The sequence below is a fragment of the Hippocampus guttulatus genome, chromosome 4 (assembly GCF_054856545.1).
Source record: "Hippocampus guttulatus isolate MCC_2025c chromosome 4, RoL_Hgut_1.0, whole genome shotgun sequence".
Taxonomy (NCBI): Eukaryota; Metazoa; Chordata; class Actinopteri; order Syngnathiformes; family Syngnathidae; genus Hippocampus; species Hippocampus guttulatus.
This window is the reverse complement of record NC_141264.1, coordinates 25,736,216-25,755,665: the sequence shown is the minus strand read 5'-3', so window position 1 is coordinate 25,755,665 and position 19,450 is coordinate 25,736,216. Positions and strand designations below refer to the sequence as shown.

At 47.9% G+C, this 19,450-nt stretch overlaps 1 protein-coding gene across 10 annotated transcripts in view; it reads left to right on the top strand.

Moving 5' to 3' along the window:
- LOC147206923 (unconventional myosin-IXAb-like) overlaps positions 1–18,319 on the top strand; it is a 73,907-nt gene extending 55,588 nt beyond the window's left edge. For 4 of the 10 annotated variants that reach the window (XM_086108380.1, XM_086108379.1, XM_086108375.1 and 1 more), the window contains 28 exons: positions 89–235; positions 504–543; positions 633–755; positions 1,153–1,233; positions 1,335–1,445; positions 2,211–2,333; positions 2,410–2,559; positions 2,699–3,000; positions 3,156–4,283; positions 4,694–4,763; positions 5,038–5,244; positions 6,285–6,382; positions 6,514–6,656; positions 6,808–7,028; positions 7,221–7,337; positions 8,141–8,329; positions 8,612–8,659; positions 8,764–8,875; positions 9,643–9,704; positions 9,799–9,991; positions 10,193–10,321; positions 10,445–10,550; positions 10,859–10,990; positions 11,615–11,738; positions 12,243–12,296; positions 13,526–13,731; positions 14,159–14,301; positions 14,514–18,319. In XM_086108380.1, coding sequence (XP_085964506.1) covers positions 89–235; positions 504–543; positions 633–755; positions 1,153–1,233; positions 1,335–1,445; positions 2,211–2,333; positions 2,410–2,559; positions 2,699–3,000; positions 3,156–4,283; positions 4,694–4,763; positions 5,038–5,244; positions 6,285–6,382; positions 6,514–6,656; positions 6,808–7,028; positions 7,221–7,337; positions 8,141–8,329; positions 8,612–8,659; positions 8,764–8,875; positions 9,643–9,704; positions 9,799–9,991; positions 10,193–10,321; positions 10,445–10,550; positions 10,859–10,990; positions 11,615–11,738; positions 12,243–12,296; positions 13,526–13,731; positions 14,159–14,301; positions 14,514–14,866 — 4,912 coding nt within the window. In that variant the 3' untranslated portion in view covers positions 14,867–18,319. Of the gene's footprint in view, positions 1–88; positions 236–503; positions 544–632; positions 756–1,152; positions 1,234–1,334; positions 1,446–2,210; positions 2,334–2,409; positions 2,560–2,698; positions 3,001–3,155; positions 4,284–4,693; positions 4,764–5,037; positions 5,245–6,284; positions 6,383–6,513; positions 6,657–6,807; positions 7,029–7,220; positions 7,338–8,140; positions 8,330–8,611; positions 8,660–8,763; positions 8,876–9,642; positions 9,705–9,798; positions 9,992–10,192; positions 10,322–10,444; positions 10,551–10,858; positions 10,991–11,614; positions 11,739–12,242; positions 12,297–13,301; positions 13,323–13,525; positions 13,732–14,158; positions 14,302–14,513 lie in introns of all 10 variants that reach the window. The other 6 variants (XM_086108383.1, XM_086108378.1, XM_086108376.1 and 3 more) reach the window with 5 other exon arrangements.
- Positions 18,320–19,450: the final 1,131 nt, after the last annotated feature.

Below are 19,450 nucleotides of genomic sequence, written 5' to 3'. Positions count from 1 at the left end.
CGACGTTCTTCGCAGCCGACATTTTTTGCTTCCACCAACACATCTGCCCCCAAAAAAAAAAATATGGAAGCCCGTCTTGTTATTTCAGGGATGGTTTCGGCGTCGGCTGCAACGGTCGCCGCCCGAGCTCGGGGCGGCTGTCGTCGGCGGGGAGCCCGACGGCCCTGGGAGAGGACGGCATCTTCGTCAACTCGTCCAACAGCAAGCTTCTGGAACGAGCTCAGGGAATCTTACTGTGAGAACCCGAGCCTGCGTGTTGTCGAGTGTTTTCATTGACCCCCCCCCCCCCCTTTTTTTTTTCTTTATTAGGCCTAAGTGGTTGTAGAAAGTTGTAGTGGTGATTGTTTGGGCGAAAGTGAGATTTACGCTTCATTTACATATCAAACAAAAAAAAGAATACCAACAACCAAATGCATTTTCTTTAACTTCATTTTTGGTTGTTGAAGTTGCTGACCCTGCAATGAATTTCTGCTCATAAAATGATCATTTCTCTCGTTCTTTAGAAGAAACAAAAACTGCAAAATCAAGCCCAGCCTCCCCAAGGTGGGACACATCTTTTAATTATTAAACTTGACTTCTTCTATACTTAAGTTGCACTAAGGTGTGTGTGTGTGTGTGTTTTAATATCATAGCACTTGTTAGACGTCAAGTCTCTGCGCCACCTGAGCAGCGTGACGCTCCACGACCGCATCACCAAGTCACTGCTTCACTTGCACAAGAAGAAGAAACCGCCCAGCATCAGTGCACAGTTCCAGGTCAGTGGTTGATCTTTGGTGCCCCCAGCTGGACATTTTTTGGAAATTACACCTGAAATCAACCAGGCTAAAAGCAGGCCGAATAGCAGCCGGGAAAGGTCTTTTTTTTTTTTTCTTTTTTTTTTTTTTCACAGAAATTTCTCCAGCATTGAAGGAGATTGTTTCTCCTATGAAAATTCTAACAATCCGTACACATGCCTGACGAATCCAATTGTCAGAGTTGTTTGTCTTTTCCTGTTTTTCTTCAAAAAAATAAAAAATAAAAAAACTGAACAAGAATACTACAAAATAAATGGTCACCTATTCCAAAATATAAAAAAAAAAAAAGTGTCTTAACATGATATGTTTTACTGAACTGGATTGATTGGACAAGACAAGAATGTGTTGCGTGTTGCAGGCTTCCCTCAGTAAACTGATGGAGACTCTCAACCAATCAGAGCCATACTTTGTCAAGTGCATCCGCTCCAATGCTGAGAAGGTAAAAAAAAAAAATCTAGAATTGCACTGAAGTCATTTCCTTGACTTTTTTATTCAATCGAAACCAAAACATTGTTTTGTTTTTTTTTTTCTCTTTGTCAGCTACCCTTACGTTTTAATGACAGCTTGGTGCTCAGACAGCTGCGATACACAGGAATGCTGGAGACCGTCCGGATACGACAATCGGGCTACAACATCAAGTACACCTTCCAGGTAATGCTCATCCAGGCGTTGCGACCTTGGTTGCTAACTGGCGGTATGATAACCATGAGCAAAAATATCGCGGCATCACGATATGAAAATGTTAGTACAATAAAAACATTTCTCCATTGTACACAATCCATTTGAATTTTAACCCCGGAGAAGCCACGGGGTCAAATTGGGCCCCTATAAATTCTGCCACTCAAATGCTGCCCTTAAATGCCAAAGGGTCAGATTTGGCCCTAATCCTAAATTAGGATTAAAGCATTGAATATTTGAAAAAACATATATTTTGGCGTTCAGTGAACATATAGCAGTCATTTCATGTATAAGTCATCATTTTCCAGAGAAGAAAAAATTTATTGGGTTCTCCAGGGTTAAACAAAACAAAGCCTATTTAGCACATTAAGAAATGTGTACCATGGCACGTTTAAATGATTAAACGACCCCCCCCACCCCCAAAATAGGTTGACAAGCTTCTTCCGTTTTACTTTGTCTCGGCAAGTCAAAGTGTAATTGGCAAACTTTTTTTAGAAAAGACCCGTGGGGTACACTTGTTGTCCTTGGGGCTAACTGCTCCTCTTCCGCCGTGTGTAACTGCTCACCCTTCCCCTCGCTGCTTGCCGAGGAAGAGAATAAGCTTGGGATGGTGGTGGGGGAATCAAACTTTCATCTTAGAGGACATCATCGTCGTCTTCTCTGCACTCAAATCGTCACGATCATGGTTTGAAGAAAGAAAAAAAAAATAAAACCATTTGACGGCGATCTTCTTTGCAGGATTTTGTTGGTCACTTTCACGTGCTGCTGCCTCGAGGCACAAGCGCAACCAAGTCGGGCATCAGGGAGTTCTTCAGGCAGATCCATCTGATGCCGGCTGGCTACCAAGTGGGCAACACCACGGTACCTACCCCCTTGTGTCCTCCCGTCACGTTTGCTCACGACTGCGAGTGAGCGCAAACATCCCGCCGCCCTTTAGGTGTTCCTGCGGGAGGCGGAGCGCCAGCGTCTTCAGACGCTCCTCCACCAGGAAGTTCTACGGCGCATCGTCATGCTGCAGCGCCGCTTCCGGGCGGTCCTGGAAAGGAAGACCTTTGTCAGGATGAGGCTGGCCGCGCGTATCATCCAGGTGGGCGTTTGTAACCGACTGCGAGTTTTTCCTGTCAAATCAGTGTCACGGTACACAAATGATCATTTCGTTTCACTCCGGCGGCGGCTCGCCCGAAAAACGGAGGCCTTTTGCCTCATTTTCTGCTCTTTTTCTGCAGCGATGGTGGCGACGCTGCCTCCTCAGAGAATCCGCCGTGTATCTGAGGCTGGAGGAGCAAGCGGTCTTGTGCCTTCAGTCAGCGTGGAGGCGCTGCAGGCAGCGCCGAACCTTCCTGCGCTGGCGCCGCTCGGCGGTGGCCATCCAGAGGAGCTGGAGGATCCACTGGCGTCGAAGGACCGCGGCGGCCATCGCGGTCCAGGCGGCCTGGAGGGGATTCGTCGAGAGGAGACGATACTGTGAGACCTACGGGACTGCGATGCTGCTGCAAGCGCTGGGGCGCGGCTACCTGGCCCGCTGCAGGTACACAAAATAGGACGAGGGCGGGATTGGATCCGAAGGGGCCCGATTTAGTCAAATCCCAAATCGCCGTACGTGGAGGGTGGTGGGTTTGCGCGTGGTCTACCATACTGACATTTTTGTACTGCTTTGGTAATCCATCTTTTTCAAATCTTTAGGTTCCAAGAACTGAAGCAGCAGCGCCAACCGCCAGCGCCCGTCATTCAAGGACCCAATGACGACTTCGCACCGTCGCGACGGGATGCTGCGCGCGGCCTCTCTGGAGGATCAGCGGACGACTCTGCACCCGCCGAGAAAGACTCGGAACAAAGTCGGAGTGCGGACGAGGCGAGCCACAAGACTCGATCCAAGAGAGAGAGCAGGCGAATGCGAGAACTGGAGCAGGCGCAGTTCAGCTTGGAGCTTCTCAAGGTTCGAACGGGTCATTTGGACACGCCGCCTCAAGGAGAGGCGGCACCGGACGGCAGCGCCTTCCCCCCGGAGGACCATCGCGGACCTTCACCTCTCGGCTCTCTCGACAGCTTTGAGATGTTCACTGTCGAGGACATGGAGACCGAAGGTTCCGGAGGTTTTCGATCCCAATCGTCTGCGCCTCGGGAATGTTTCGTTTCAGACCGGCGAGCTCAAGAGATTCCAGCGAGAGATTCAAACCACCACCAAACGCCCAAGATGGAGTCCCCCCTCAGGACTGAGGGTCCCCGGGCAACATTTTACATCGCTTCTGACCAAAGTCCAATTCGAGTTCCAAACTGTGAAAGTCCCGACAAATCTTACAAGGACAGAAGGGAGTCCACCTCTCGAAAGCCTGTTGTGGTCTTGATCAGTATGCAAAAGGAGAGTCCTCTGGAAGAGGGGCCGCTGGTACCGCACAGTCCAGAAAGAACGCCTCCCGCTTCGCGACGGACACCCGTATCAGGTTTGGAGGTCGGATCTCCGATTGAATCACTCGATGAAAGGACTACACCGTCCACCTTTGATGAAGGGAATTCCTCCGCGGTGCCGTCTTCAACCGCTCACGAAGCAAGTCCAAAAGCGTCTGGCCTTTGCTCCTCCCAAGCGGACATCGAGATCACCCCGGAGCCCAAAGCCGGCGTTTCTCCCGTTCCCCCGGGTCAGCAGAAGAAGAAAACGGCCCCGCCCGGGAAGGGGGTGCCGAGTCCGCTCCTTGACACGAAGCCGCCCAAAGCCCAGAAGAAGAGCTCGGCCCAGACTGTGATTGTCAACATGACGGAGAAGCCCTCCAACGCTGTCTTCTCGCCACCCAGACGCAAGCTTCCATTCTCCAAGTAAGTCCAAAAAACACACCAGGAGCAGATTAGCTCCCGCCGTCTTCCGAAAGCTAGCTACCGTTTGGCAAAAGTATTTGCTCACCCGCTTTTGACGCGCATACAGTATGTCCTTGAAATGAAGCAGGAAGCCAGGGTAGGGAGCCCACGGATGGAGTTCTACCATCACTCCTACGAGCTCCATGTTCTCCTAGATGCATTTGGATTACGGGGGGGGGGGGGGGGGCGCATTTTTATCATTGTGTCAGATTATGTCACAGTCGTCAAACGCTTTTTTTTTTGTTTGTTTGTTTGTTTGTTTTATTTCTTTTTTTTGCCCCTCGGAACTACCTGGCATATTTTGTTTACAAATTTGAAAATAAAGGTCTTCATCATGTCGTACGTATTTGACTGACAATATTCCTCTGCAGGTCCGACAAGGATTTGGTGAACCAGGGAAGGTCTTTGTCCATGTTCAGAGATGATTCCAGAAGCAGAGAGGTAGAGTTACACTTCAATACACACAAAAACCCGCTGCAGCCGGCTCGACTCGATACTTGTGCCAACAAAGGCTGACTTTTAAGACTGACCTGATCGCTTCATTACTGTTGCAGTGAAATTATTTTGACTGACAGACATTTTATAAAGACACCGGGGTAGTATTTTAAAACTGCATAATATGTCTCCCTGCAAGTGAAGTTCCAACAAAAAAAGGATTCCAGTATTGTGAAAATGCGGGAGTTGCGCTTTTGATGTTCCTGTGGTTGCCCGGCAGCAGGTGGGCCGCCCGGGCCCCAAAAAGAAACCGCGCATGTCCCGGACGCGCTCCGACTTCCTCACGCGCTGTAACTCGGAGGGAGCCACGCGGTCGGACAACGACGACGACGAATACTACGTCCCCGCCCACTCTCGCACGCTGCCCCCCTCCCTGTGCCCCCCGCGCGCCCGCCCCGAGGCCGACTGTCACAGTGACTCCGAGATGGTAAATCACGTGGCCTACGGGGGACCCCCCCCCCCCCCCCCGCCCCTCCGTTTTCTCGCCACCTCCGTCGACTTCTCGGGGGGGAGGAGCCTTCTCACTTCACCCGCTCTCTCTGTAACCACCAAAGTGTGTGTGTGAAAGGATTCCAACGTTTCTCTCTGCTTGGAAAAGGGAGCGTCGCCACGGCGAGGACGTTTGTGAGCTGCTGCACGGCCTCCGCCGATCAACCCCCCTTGAAAAGAGAAAATGTGCCGATGCATGCTCGAACGGTTCCAAAGTTTCAACTAATGACGCTTGAGCCGGAGCATCGCTTCCTGTGCTCCATCTCTTCCTTGTTACTAATCAACAGTCAATAGAGCATGAAAAGAGAATCTCGATCACCGGCCCCAAAAAGTTAAGGGGCAGTTAGGCGAAATTTCAGGATGAACCGAAAATGCACTCTAACCGCTAGCGGGGGGGGGGGGGGGGGGGACAAGATGACCGACAGCCAAATGAATCGCCCAATGCTTGACTTCCCTGCCTTTCTGTGACTCTTCCAGTCTCTCTCCCTATCTCTCGCGCAAACCCGCCGATGACACTTTGTGACACTCTGAGCTCAGCGGCCTCTTCGCTCTGTTTTTATCGAGCGGAGAATAGCAGCGCCGTTAGACGTTAGCCACTCGACTACGACGCCGCAACCGCGTGGAACGACAACTGCGAGAAGCTTTGGCCCCGCCCCCATCGACCCCACCCGACCCCGATCCACTGCGGTGCCGAATATGTTCCAGAGGAGACAAGAGTTGAATTCTAAAGTGTAAAGAAGGTGATATAAAGTTCACCTGTCAAGGTTATAGTGCATTTTAGCTCCATCTTGAAAATTCGCCTGAGAGTTTCCTTCCTTTTTGTGAGGCGGGCGTACGTCGTCGTAGGATGCGTCGTAGGGACAAACATTACGGCTTTCTCGTCGCTGACATCTGAAGCGTCCGCCGAGGACCCCCCCCCGTCGGAACCCTCCCGCGTCGTTCTGCGTTCTCGCCCTCATCCTATGTCATCCGCCGCAGGATTCCCACAAAGATCCCAAGAAGATCCATAAGACCATGTCATCGGGGGATCTGGGCAAAGTCGAGGTGCTGAGGAAAACCTCCAGTCAGGATGGAAGGTAAGCTGACGCCTGGGTGAAGGGGAACCATCGTGCACATTCAGCCGCCGCACAGTACGCAGACATCTGAAATGTCACTCACTGCTGAAATGTACCGTTATTATGATTATTCTTTGTTGTTTTTAAATCAGAATGAGAGGAAAGATGCGATTCTGGAGTAAAAGCAAACAGGGCGGGAAAAAAGTGTCCAGGGAGAAGCTGGCCGGCAGGAGTGAAAGTGCCGCTGAGACGCCCGGTAAGAGATGTCCTGCGGACGACGGCGCAGACTGCCGAGGTTATTACACTCGATGAAAACCAAAAAAAACATTTTTGGTGAACAAAATCAAATTAAAATGATCAAAACAAAACGGAAAGCCGACTGAAACCACCCGCTTGCCGCGGAGCATTCGACAACCTCGATTTTCCTTCTGCGTTGTGTCCATCAGAGCGCGCGTCACCTCCTCGCAGTCCGGATGCGGAGGCCTCATCGCCGCGCGGGAGGCGGGACAGCAAGGAGAACAAGGAGCCGTCTCCCAAGATGAAGCGGCGGCGCAGCCTCAAGATCAGCAGCGTGGCCCTGGAACCCGCCCAGTGGCAGAACGACGCCTTGCACATCCTCAGCTCGGCTCACGACTATCGCACCATGAACGACTTCCTCCTGAAGAAGGTCCCGGCTGAAAGAAATGCGTGCGGAACGCGTGGATGTTTGCGCTTGTACCGCCGTTCTCATATTTTCGTGACCTCATCTCGTGATGTCAGAAGATCAGAATGTTAGAGATGCCGCAGTAGAGTTGTGCCGTCCACGACGCAGACCGTGACCTCGTCGCCAAAGTGTTTTTGACGGTTTTGACCCTTTCAGATTGCCGACCTGGAGAGCGAAAACGGCAAGAAGGACACCATGGTGGATGTGGTCTTCAAGAAAGCCCTGAAGGAGTTCCGCATCAACATCTTCAACTCGTACTCTTCCGCCCTGGCTGTGAGTCCCTGACTGATTCTGCTCATTTTGTTCAGCCGGAGGTTCGCAAACGTGAAAAAAAAAAAAATACCCCGCAAGTACCTGCCTCATGACGAGCATTCAAGTGGAGTTGTGTAATAAGCACAAGTTTTTTTGGCCCCCCCCCCCTCCCCCCGAAATATTATTGTAAGGCCCTGTGACTTTATGCAGTATCAAAATGAACACTGCTCTGAAAATTAGGAAAGTAAAAAAATCGGAAATGAGTCAATTAAAATGCTCTGCGCGTGAGTTCCATTTAATTTGCGACGAAATAAATGCTTCAAAATGAATCGTTTAAATGGAAGGTGTCCAAACTGCGGCGCGGGGGGCCAATCGCGGCCCTCCATCCATCTTCAGCGGCCCAGGACTTCTTTTCGGGGTTCTGAATGTGGCGATGTAATTCGGCAGCTGTTAAATGCAGAGCTGGATCTACTCTGTGAGATCGAGGGCTTTTGTGCCACCCCAAAATCTTTTTGCCTTCACATGAAAGCCGATGAAATGAACGAGACCGTGCAAAGAATACAGAATTGCTTTCCTGATTGACTTTCGCGCGTTTCAAAAAGTTGAACGAAGAAGTTTGGACACGCCTGGTTTAAACGCAAATGTATTTGTACTTCAAAGTGAAATACAACTGAACTCTACCAAACAAAAATTTTTGTGGGGTCAAGTACACCAAAACACTCTTTCATACTGTAGCCACCCCCCCCCCCCCCCAAAAAAAAAACCCCACAAAGAAATGTAAAAACGTGACATCCCCTGAGGAAGTCTCCCATGTCACCGGGCAGATGGACGACGGGAAGAGTATCCGTTACAAGGACCTGTACGCCCTGTTCGAGCACATCCTGGAGAAGAGCATGCGGCTGGAGCAGCGCGACTGGAACGAGTCGCCGGTCAAGGTGTGGGTGAACACCTTCAAGGTCTTCCTGGACGAGTTTATGACTGAGTACAAGCCCATGCAGGGGACCATCGGCAGGGTAAGAACAAACCTCAACAACGTCGATGTCATTTGCGGACCAAAGGGACCGAGCCCTGACCCATAAAAAAAAACATTTCTAATTGCCTCACACCGCATTGTCGGTGTTACGTGAATTAAGCAGCTTTCAGCTGACAATTTGGGCCAAGGTACGTGATTGTTTTTGCTGCGGTAACCATCATTTCAGCTCCCCAAATAACTGGCGCGTCATCCAGCCGCTTTTCCAGGTTTTATTTCCGTATTTGTAAGAAGTGAGAAAAAGTCGCGTGTCTTTTCTTTGCAGGCTGCCAAACGAGAGCGCAAGAAGTCGCGCAAAAAGGAAACCGACATTGTGAGTTCCAAATAGAAAGCCGGATTTTTGTTTTCCGAATGTATGCGCGCTTGACGTGGCCTTTTGCTGCCCCCCCCACCCACACCTCCCTTTCCGGGCTGCAGGTTGAGGAGCACAACGGCCACATCTTCAAATCCACGCAGTACAGCATCCCCACCTACTGCGAGTACTGCTCCTCGCTCATCTGGATGATGGACCGAGCCTGCGTCTGCAAACGTGAGCGCCGGCCCACTCAAAGAATTAAGACGCATTTTTGAAAGGGGCTCAAATTTCTTCTTTCGGAAGACAATGAAACTTTATTTTCGTCAACTACGATGTGATGAAATTTAAGATTGATATTTTTTTCATCGCAATACAAGACATTCACCTTTTTTTCCTTTTTTTTTTTTGCGCCATTAACAAGTTTTGCATCAAGACGTATTTCGACGGACCGACAGAAACAAACAACAGCAAATGCTTCAAAATCAAACGCTTATGCTGAGTGTAGTTGTTGTAAAAAAAAAAAAAAAAAGACGACGGGTCGGTCAAGCCCTGATTCACATCTACACCGAGACAAAATGGCACATTATTTCCAAAAGGAAGCGCTTATTTCAAAACAAAAAACAAAAATATTACCAAAAGCAAAACATGGTTTTCATTGTTTCCTAGCTACAATCCTTATGTCACAATGCAAATTTCCATTTGTTTCTGCGCTTACCGTTAATTTTGTCCACATTGCTCTCACTGGTGCACAGCAAAACATCCTGAGTTGAACCCTCACAAAAAATTGCTGAAGTCTCACGTGACTTATGAGAAAAGGCCTAAAAGCCCGCCCTTCCTCATGTTCTCGCCAACTCGCTTACCTGACACCAAAAACTGAATTAAAACTTGCTGCCGTCTTCAATCGGGTTAGCGCTGTCGAGCACTTTGGCTTCGCCTCCAAACCAATCGGACGAGGTTTTCCAGCCGCAGATTGGCCGGAACTCTTGTGTTCTGTGTTGCAGTCTGCCGCTACGCCTGCCACAGGAAGTGCTGCTCCAAGATGGCCACCAAGTGCAGTAAAAAGGTAAGCGCCGATCTTTCCTAAAGCGTCTTGAAACCGTCCTTGTCGTCGTCGTCGTTTTTTTTTCCCTAAGGGGACTTTTGTATGTGTCGCCAAGTACGATCCGGAGCTGTCGCCTCGTCAGTTTGCCGTCGAGCTCTCGAGGCTGACCAGCGAGGAGCGCAACGTGCCCCAACTGGTGGAGAAGCTCATCAACTACATCGAGATGCACGGCCTCTACACCGAGGGCATTTACAGGAAGTCGGGCTCCACAAATAAAATCAAGGAACTGCGCCAGGGGCTGGACACCGGTGAGATTGAAAGCGATGACATTCGTCGGGGAAATATTCTCCCTCGGGCAAATGCCAATTGCTTCACGAAGCACATTTGAAGCTTTGTTTTCCCCATCGCTACTCCCGGGCATATGTTCTTTTCACTCGTGAGGACAAAGGAAGCGCACGTTGCACTTAAATGACGGGAAGCGAGCCCACTCGTCCGTTGTTCCATTCCAGACGTGAGCAGCGTGAACTTGGACGATTACAACATCCACGTCATCGCCAGCGTGCTCAAGCAGTGGCTGCGCGACCTGCCCAGCCCCCTCATGACGTTTGAGCTCTACGAGGAGTTTCTTCGAGCCATGGGTAAGTTCGTCACTTGATAACCCCGTCTTACTTTTCTGTCCATGTCAAGCGGTTGTTGTTTACAAAATGAAAAGGTCAGCAATCGTCCGACAACATGCACGCTGTTTTTTTTTTTCTGGTCAGGTCAATCCGACAAGCGGGAGGTGATCCGAGGAGTGTACTCTGTCATCGACCAGCTGAGTCGCACGCACCTGAGCACGCTGGAACGCCTCATTTTCCATCTGGTCAGGTCAGCACTGACCAAACGTGACGTAAATTAAATTAGTCATGGATGGAAAAAAAATTAATTGTTGAATACGTTTGTGATATTTACTGACGATTGTATTTTCCCAATCAAATGATGATTGCGCATTTTAAATGAATCATTTTGATATTCATTATTGAGTCAGCCGCCTTCATGTAGAATTTTTGCCCATACGAAAGAAATAGTCCTTGAATTTCATCAATACCAAATCAATCTAATTTGACATGAAATATTTCAATCAGTACTGAAGTACATGTTTAGTAATCCGCACGCGTGATGTGTTTGGGTTTCAGGATTGCACTGCAGGAGGACACCAACAGGATGTCGGCCAACGCGCTGGCCATCGTCTTCGCCCCCTGCGTCCTGCGCTGCCCCGACACCATCGACCCTCTGCAGAGCGTCCAGGACATCAGCAAGACCACGGCGTACGTCCGCTCGTCTTCTTCCAAATTTTACGTTTGTTTGTACATTCCCGCATGTCTTCTCTGCGTTTTTCTCTTTCTCTTTCTAACTCGTCTTGCAACTTATTTTTAGTCTTTGGCTTTTGACTTGATTTTTACTTTGACTGGTTTTCATGCCTCTTGTTTTTAATTGACTGTTTGTTGTTGTATGAATTCTTTTTTTTTTTTTTTTTTTTTGCTCCACGTCCAGCACTTTGTATGCAGCGGTGCTTGTTTTAAAGCGCTCGAGAAATACACTTGAGTTGAGACTTGACTATTTTTATTTGCCCATCTGTTATGTTACGTCAATTTCTGCTATCGTGTTAATGAGGCTACTATGCTAGCTAATACTGATCAGCCTTGTGTTGAATAGTTAAACTATTTTTTTACAGTTGCTTGTGTAACATGGGCCCGGGATCGTGTACGCGCTAGATGTGTGGTGTTTGGTGCTTTGTCATCATCCGTTTTAAGTGTTTTGCTGCCATCTTGTGGTGTCTATATGCAATTAAAGTTGTTATGAGGACGTTTGAAAACATGAACAGTTCATTCTCCATCTCAAGCCAAGGTATTTTGTTTTTGTCAAATAACATTGCGGTTCCTGGTCCGCAGGTGCGTGGAGCTGATCATCACTGAGCAGATGAGCAAGTATAAAGCGCGCCTGAAGGACATCAACAGTCTGGAGTTCGCCGAGAGCAAAGCCAAGAGCCGACTGACCCACGTCAGGAGGTCCATGGTGAGCGCGTCGCGCGGGACCGGCCGCTGGTCGGCGCGCTCCGTGATGCGGATGGCGTGTTTGCAACTCATTCCCCTCACGTGATTGTTCATGGAAACACCTTTTGCACCTTGCGTGCAATGTCAAATGAAAACATATTGACAAGAAGGTGAGGAGTATACTCACTTTCGTGAGACACTTTCACTTATGAGTGAACTCCCTTTTGCTACCAGTGGCCAGACTGCAAAAAAAAAAAAAATCAAATACAATATAAAATACAATCCACCCTTAGCGCCGCCCCTGGTCGTCATGGTAATGAAAGGTGTTCTCACATTTGCCCACCTGGCAGTAGAGGGGGCGGGGTGAGCAGTGGTTTATGTCGCATGAGACCGACGGTTCAACTGTATAAACTGGATGACGAGCTGCATTTGAAAAATGGTAGGGGGGCTGCAGCTGTAGTCGTCAAGTCTCCCTAACCCCAATTTGTCCCCCCCCCCTCCTCCCGACCCCAATCCCTCCTTCCAGAAACCTGTACTAATCGCTGTTAGGTTTATGAGCATAGCCCGCACTGCCACCCCGGTATGTATGCCCCTTTGTCCACATGCCTACCACCCCTCATCAATACCGCCATTGTCTGTCCCGTCCCGTCCTCGCACTTGTCCCGTCTGCCTGATCGTAAGCCCAAAAATATAACAAATGGATACACACCACAAAGTACAGCAGTGAACCTCTTCACCACGACGTCACTTCTACTTCCAGGTGGCAAAAACTCGGCTAAGAAAAATCTCTTGACACAAAAGCAAACAAAAAGGTCACCAGAAGCGTACCGTGGTGCCTTCAATTATTTATTGCTTTGACATGAGATCAAAATGTTGAGATGCGAGCGCTGTACTGTGCCAGTCAACTATACTCACTTCATGGCAAGCTGCGGTTTGGCAGGTAGCGACCGATTCTTTAAAACAAGTCTTCATCTTATTTATTGCCACTCCTGAAGAGTAGCATTTGTGTTGCACTGGTGTAATTATTTAAGCAACAAATATTTCAATAGAAAAGTTGGAGCCATACACGTAGACAATACTCAGAGGCATATATTCTTTGTCCTCTGAAATAAACCCTCAATAATATTACTTTGGCTAACTGAGCACCTGGAACACCATTGATGTACTGTATGTCTGTCTGTCTGTCTATATTATACTGCCCCCAAGTGGTTAGTCACTCTGAAATCAGGGCCTGTTATGATGAGCGCAAAGCTTATCATTTTATTGAATGGCAACACCTTATTTGTACCTTCGGCTATCGAGTGGAAGAACATTTAAATTGCACCACAAACCAAAAAAAGATTGACCAAATAACGGCTTGTAACTCGAAAACTAAAAAAAAACTACTTTGGGACACTCGGTGGTACAATTTCTTCCCCCCGTAACGTATCTGAACTTTTTTGTTCGTACTGCTTTTCATTCCAGACGTTAGCAATAGCAGCTGGCACCGCTGACAGTGTTGCGTTTGGGTTGTGTGTGTTTGATGAATATCATTTTATAGCCACACTGACACATTTTCTGTTTCTGCTAACTGGCGAACACGCAGCCTCACTGCGCCAGACTGCAGGTAACACGTTTCTGTGTGCTTGTGTGTGTGTGTGTGTGTCTTACTAGCATCCCTCCCACTTTGTTAGCGGTGTTGTTGTGATTAGCACATCTGTACGTTGTGGACATCCAAAGTATATTTTTAGAAAGTCTCCAGTGTGCCTCTCTTATCCGCCGTATTAAGAAGCGCAGGTTTTTTTTTTTTGTCTGTGTGCAAACTTACAGGGCAAAAGTCGCGTTCGGCAAGGCAGTGCGCACGCGCCGTCGCCGCCGCTCAGCCCCAGGCCGGGCCCCCCGGTGGTGGACGGTGGGAGCGCGGGAGCGGCCGACGAGGAGATGGCCGAGGCTCCGGTGAGCGAGCAGCAGCAGCTCGCCATGCAGCAAGAGGAGCGCATCCTCACCGAGCAGATTGAGAGTCTGCAGAGAGAAAAGTACGACACGTCGCAACATTTGATTCGGGTTGATGTCAAAACACCGCTACGAGGTTTTCTTATGCTTGTAGTTGGTTGGTTGGTTGGTTACCGGTAGTTAGCAACAACTCCAAAAGCTCTTATGTTAACTCCAGTTAATTCCTTAGTTAGTTAGTTGACAGCGTTACTTCCACACACACACACACACACAACGCAGCTGGACGTTAGCTTGTTTAGCTTTTAGCTTGCTAGCTAGTATTAATTGGCTAGCGTGCAAGTGAGTTATATATTTAGTTATTCCTGAACAGAATGACAGAAAAACTCCATGACAGAAAAACTCCACCAACTACTTTTTATAGACGTTTTGTCAGTTAGCACGTGAGTGCGTCTGTTGAAGTATAGGTAGACAAAAACTAACGTTGTGTCTTATTGATGGGAATTTTTGCAGGGAGGAACTAACATACGAGATGTTGATCTTGGAACCGCGAGCGTCCGACGATGAGACTCCTGAATCGGAAGCGTCCATCGGCACGGCGGACAGCTCAGAGAACATCACCATGGAAACGGAGGGCGCCAACACGGAGCTGCCCGGTAAGGGCCCCAAACCAAAACCATTGAACTTGGTTCGAAACCCAAACTAAGTGTATGTTAGTAACCAACAGAGGAGAAACGGGGATTAGATGAGCCACATGTTCTTGCTCACATGGAGAAAAACAAGCTGTGATATGAATTATGAGAAATGCGGAAAAGCGAAAGCACGACGCATACCGATCCCGCATATCAAAAAGTTGTGTCATCCACAGAGTCGGGCGCTTGTGGCTCCAGAAAATGGGAGCCGAAGAGCAGGCGACAGATGCGCCGCCATCCCGATTCGGTGGACTCTGCCGACTCGGCCTCCGCCTGCTCCGATCGGCCGCCGTCCGCCTCGCCGTCCCCTCATTACCGCTTCCGCTCGTCGTCGTCGGGACCCCTGCTGGCCTCCTACAGCCCGGGAGGGGCGGTGGCCGCGGCGGGCGAGATGAGCCGCCCAAGTCTCAGGCTCCGCCTGAGCCGCAGCTCGCCGCGGGAGCCGTCGGGAGGACACCGCAGGGAGCCCGAGTTCGGCTCGGCGCCGCAGCAGCTGGTTCTGTACGGCAGCAACGAGTTCATGGTGTGACGCCGGCGGGACGCAAGGCGGCCCGACTACGCGGGGCCTTGATTCAAAGTTTTGATAAAGACAAAGGTCGGCTGCGGCTGCGGCTGGTCACGGGGGGTCGTGCGCCCCGGCCCCGGCAGAGCAGGTGAGTACTGAGCCAGAGCGCGGAAGAAGACTGAACTTTGGTGGGCCGTCTTTCTTCTTCAGCTTGTAGCCAGAACGACTGAATCGCTCGGCTACGCTAAACTATGCTAAACTAAGCTAAGCTAAATCCGCTTGTCACGTTTACACACCAGCCGAGATGCTGCATGCTCATCCGTTTGACTTCCTGTAAAGAAAGAGCGGAACGACACGTCACAGCTGACCCTTCACACGCGGCAGATGGTCGGGCTGAACAATTTTGGGGAAAAAAAAAATCATCTCATCATTTTTTCCACTCAGTATTTGCGATTTCATGTTTCATGATTTTTATGAAGGTTCTCTTCCCATTTCTTTTTGAATAAACACGGGCAATAAATCGTGTACTACGATAAACAAAATTGGATGCCAAATGTCTTATCGGTGGGGCTTATGTAAAAGTAAAGGCATGAATTAGGTTGAAAAACTGCTCCAGTGGGAGTTGTGAACTTACTCAACACTTTGGCTTGCAGTCTTTTCAGCGTGTCTCGACATGATATCATCAAATATATGAAATATACATAAAATTACAAAAGAAAGCCTACCAACCCCCCGAAATAATGTTTTTGTTTAGTTTTTTTTGCATACCACTACATTGCACGGTCAGTCTGAACTCAAAATTCAATTCGTTGTTCAGCCCTCGTGTCAAGAAGAAGGCTCAAATTATCCATTTCCTCAAGCGGGCGAGTGACATAGAAAGGTCGTTTCCCCAGGAGAATTTTTGAGCTTTTGCCACCCGCAAGGCCCCCATGGTGAAAAGTCCGCTTATGAATAATGTGGTTAGCACGTCCGCCTCCCGTTTAAGAGGTTCGACTCAGGCTCCGCCCTTTACCGATGACGCGCATGCCCGTCGGCTTGATTGCCGACTCCAAATCATCCGCGAGTGTCAATGTGAGCGCGAATGCCGGTTGGCCCTGCGATTGGCCGGCGACCACTCCGGGGCGGGGCGTACCTCCGCCGGGACAGACGCCGACTGGCGTTGGTGGAGGATTGGATGATTTTGAGCATACGAAGAACATGTACATAGAGAGCAGGTGAAACGCATTCATTCCAGTGCCACGCTCGTAAACGTCAGTGTTAGGACGTCGCCACTTGAATTTCTCTCCTTTGTTTGAATTCTTGCTGTTCTAACGTGTGCTGTCATTGCTATTTGATTGATATGCTAAGTTTCTGTTGGGCAACACTTAACAGGCTTTATGTTGATTTTATTCGGGGGGGGAACTAGGGAAGAGGACGTATCGGCTCACACATACACGCACATAGTCTACAGGTCTGTCCATCAAAGTATTTGGACCATGACGTCTTCAAGATTTGAGTGAAGTCAAGACTTTGAGCTTTAAGTGAAGAGCTTTCACTCGAAATTTTGGCATTGCAGTATGAGGTGCATTTGATGTGTAGTCTCCCATTTCCAGCCGCTCAAAAGTATTTGGACAATGAAGTAACTAATTTGCAGCCTCTGCCATGTCTGAAGCCTCATGTGGTATGCTTTGGATCATGAGCCGTTCCTCCTTTTTTTTTTCTGCCTTAACAAATGACCCGACTTTTTTGGGTCCTGATTTGTTTTGACTTGCAAGTGAAAACTTGAGTTAATAAGCGCTGAATGGTGGCAGTAAACTCAACTCACGTCCCCTCAAGCCGAAGTTTGGAGCATCCCCCCCAAAAAAGAGACCTCGAGTCATTTATTAGCATCCCCCATTGAAGTTTAGTGTCAAACTAAACGCCAAACAAAAGCAAATTACACATGTATTTAACTCATTCACTACCAGCCAATTCTGGACCAAGTCTGAAAAGACGTACAGTATAAAAACGTCTTTGGGAGTGAATGAGTAAATAAAAACCACATTTTGCCGAACGTCCGCTAGCTTAGTGCAGATACACAATGCAAAACACCATTGAAAAGCTAACAAATAGTGTCGATAGCATCTGCGGATTTTTGAACACAGTGCTGCAACACAGGTAGACAGACAATATTGCAACACTAATATTGAAAATAAAGCTCTACTTCATGATTCCATTGAAATCTATCGCAAATAAAAGTTAAAATGAAATTGTAACCAAGTCCATGTTTTAAAACAATGTTTTTTTAAAGATTAAAGGCAAACATATTGAACTTAAAAGTTAAATCCAACTGGACTTGACTTTGTGATTCTTTCACACACCACTAGAGGGAGGCCATGTATCGCCGCGATGCTCATGATGTCATTTGGCCGTCATCGGCATAAAATGGCCGTCCTTCCTAAATAAGTAAATGTTTTTTTGGGGGGGGGGCGGGGGTGTTGGTTTAGGTTTTTTTAAAGATAGCTCTTCATTAAAAGCTGACAGCTTGATTGTCTTATTTCACATGCATAAAGGCAATTGTCCATATACTTCTAACTTCACTTCCCCTTCTTATTTTAGCTCAACAACAGCGCTTCCGTCCGCGGACCCTCGTAGCATTTAATGCGCAGAAACCAAAACACAGTAGCATTCAAATATTTCTCGGTATCGTTGAGTGAAGGCTTCTAACGGCCTGATCGGGTAGCTGTCTATCACCACAATTAGAACTGCAAGATGTGTCTCTCTGTGCAACACAATCAGTGTTAAGCAGCTTTCGTCCTCCTCACTTGACTTGACACACACACACAAAAAAAAAGAAGCTGAATGGACAAAAAAAAAAAAGACTTTTCTATATTATTTGTTCATGTCATATTGCATCATGTGTGTGGAGGTAAAAAAAAAAAAGTGAATGTAAGTGTCACTGGAAGGCATGCTGTGCTTTCTCGGGTCCTTTTTGCTCCTCTTTTTATAAACGACGTATGTATGTACTGTATGTATATTTTATTTATGTCCACGCATTCTACTGGTTGATTGCTTTCAAAGGATTTGTTATGAAGGATATATTATCCTGTGTGTACGATCAAGTGCTTACAAGGCCAGGAAAGAAAAAAAAAAAAGCGTCTGCGCCACTCGGGACATAGTTAATACACATGGTGCAATTTTGTGTTACTTTTTCTTTTTACCTGTTATTATTTTAATGATACAAACATGTCAGTGGTTGTAAGGAAAAATAAAACGGAAAGACAAGACAGACCGTGGCTCGAGCTCACACGTCGACTGACTGCCTACTGATTTGAAAGCCGCGCGCTCCCCCGATATACGAAATCCCGATCCCGTTCGGGATTCCCAGGAGTGTGTCGTGCGAGCGTACATTCGCGCAGCCAAACCGCTCCGAATGTGGCCGAGGAGAGCCGGCGAGACCGTCTTCGTATGTCACTTTATGCACCCAGGTCGGAAAATAAAAGCACTCTGAGACCCAAATTGACTCCGGTTGAGTAATATCAGAACACAACGCAGAGGTACGTTGTTTTCAATGTACAGTTCCGGCTCAGGCCTTCCTGTGCGAAGTTTCCATGTTTTCTCCGTGCCTGCGTGGGTTTTCTCCGGGTACTCCGGTTTCCCGGATTCCAAAAACATGCATGGCAGGTTTATGGAACAATCTAAATTGTCCCGAGGTGTGAGTGTGGATGGTTGTTCGCCTTTTGTGTTCCCTGCAATTGGTTGGCAACCGGTTCAGAGTGCCCCCCGCCTACTGCCCGTAGACCGGTTGGGATAGGTTCCGGCACAACCCTTGCGAGGATAAGCAGATCAGAAAATTGTTGACTAAAAAGTGTCATTAATACAGTCATACCTCGGTTTTCGACCATAATCCGTTGCAGACGGCTGTTCAAAAAGTGATTTGTTCGAAGTCGGAAACTATTTTATTAGCCCATGATTAGGTAGGGGCTTATACACTATGCAGAAATAGCAAAACAGTCAGATTTGCGTAAATCATAACAAACACGCCTGATCACAATGAACGTTACACAAGGAAGCATCAAGCCAAGAGGAGTCGAGTGGCGTATTCGGGTTTGCTCAGTTTGGTCGAAAACCGGTTAGCCGTTGTAATCCGAGGAGTGAAAATCTCAAATTTTCTGTTCGAAATCCAATTTGCTCGATAACAGAGACGTTCGAAAAGCGAGGTTTGACTCTAATACATAATTATTAAAAATCGTAAACGACAAACAATGTTAACTTCTAATTGAAATTCTACATTTTCAATGTAGAAACATAATTAGAAAATAATTGAGCACACAATATGGCATGTGCAGTGTATCCGTGATTCTCAGTGCGGCACGAATACCGCAAGTGATATGCATAAATTGTATTTTTAAAAAGTTCGTTTCGTAGCACTCCCAAAAAAAAAAGTAAGTATATAATAATGTAATAATAAAGACATTGAAAATAATGTTCAAGTAAATTCTATCGTTGATATATTGCAGCAAACGTGTATTTTTAATGGAATTGAGCAGTTAATCTGTTTGGCATCTGACAAGATATTGACAAAAGTGCTCAAACGACGGCACCATATTGTATAAAATATTATCGAACAAAGTCAGGGTGACTTTTAGG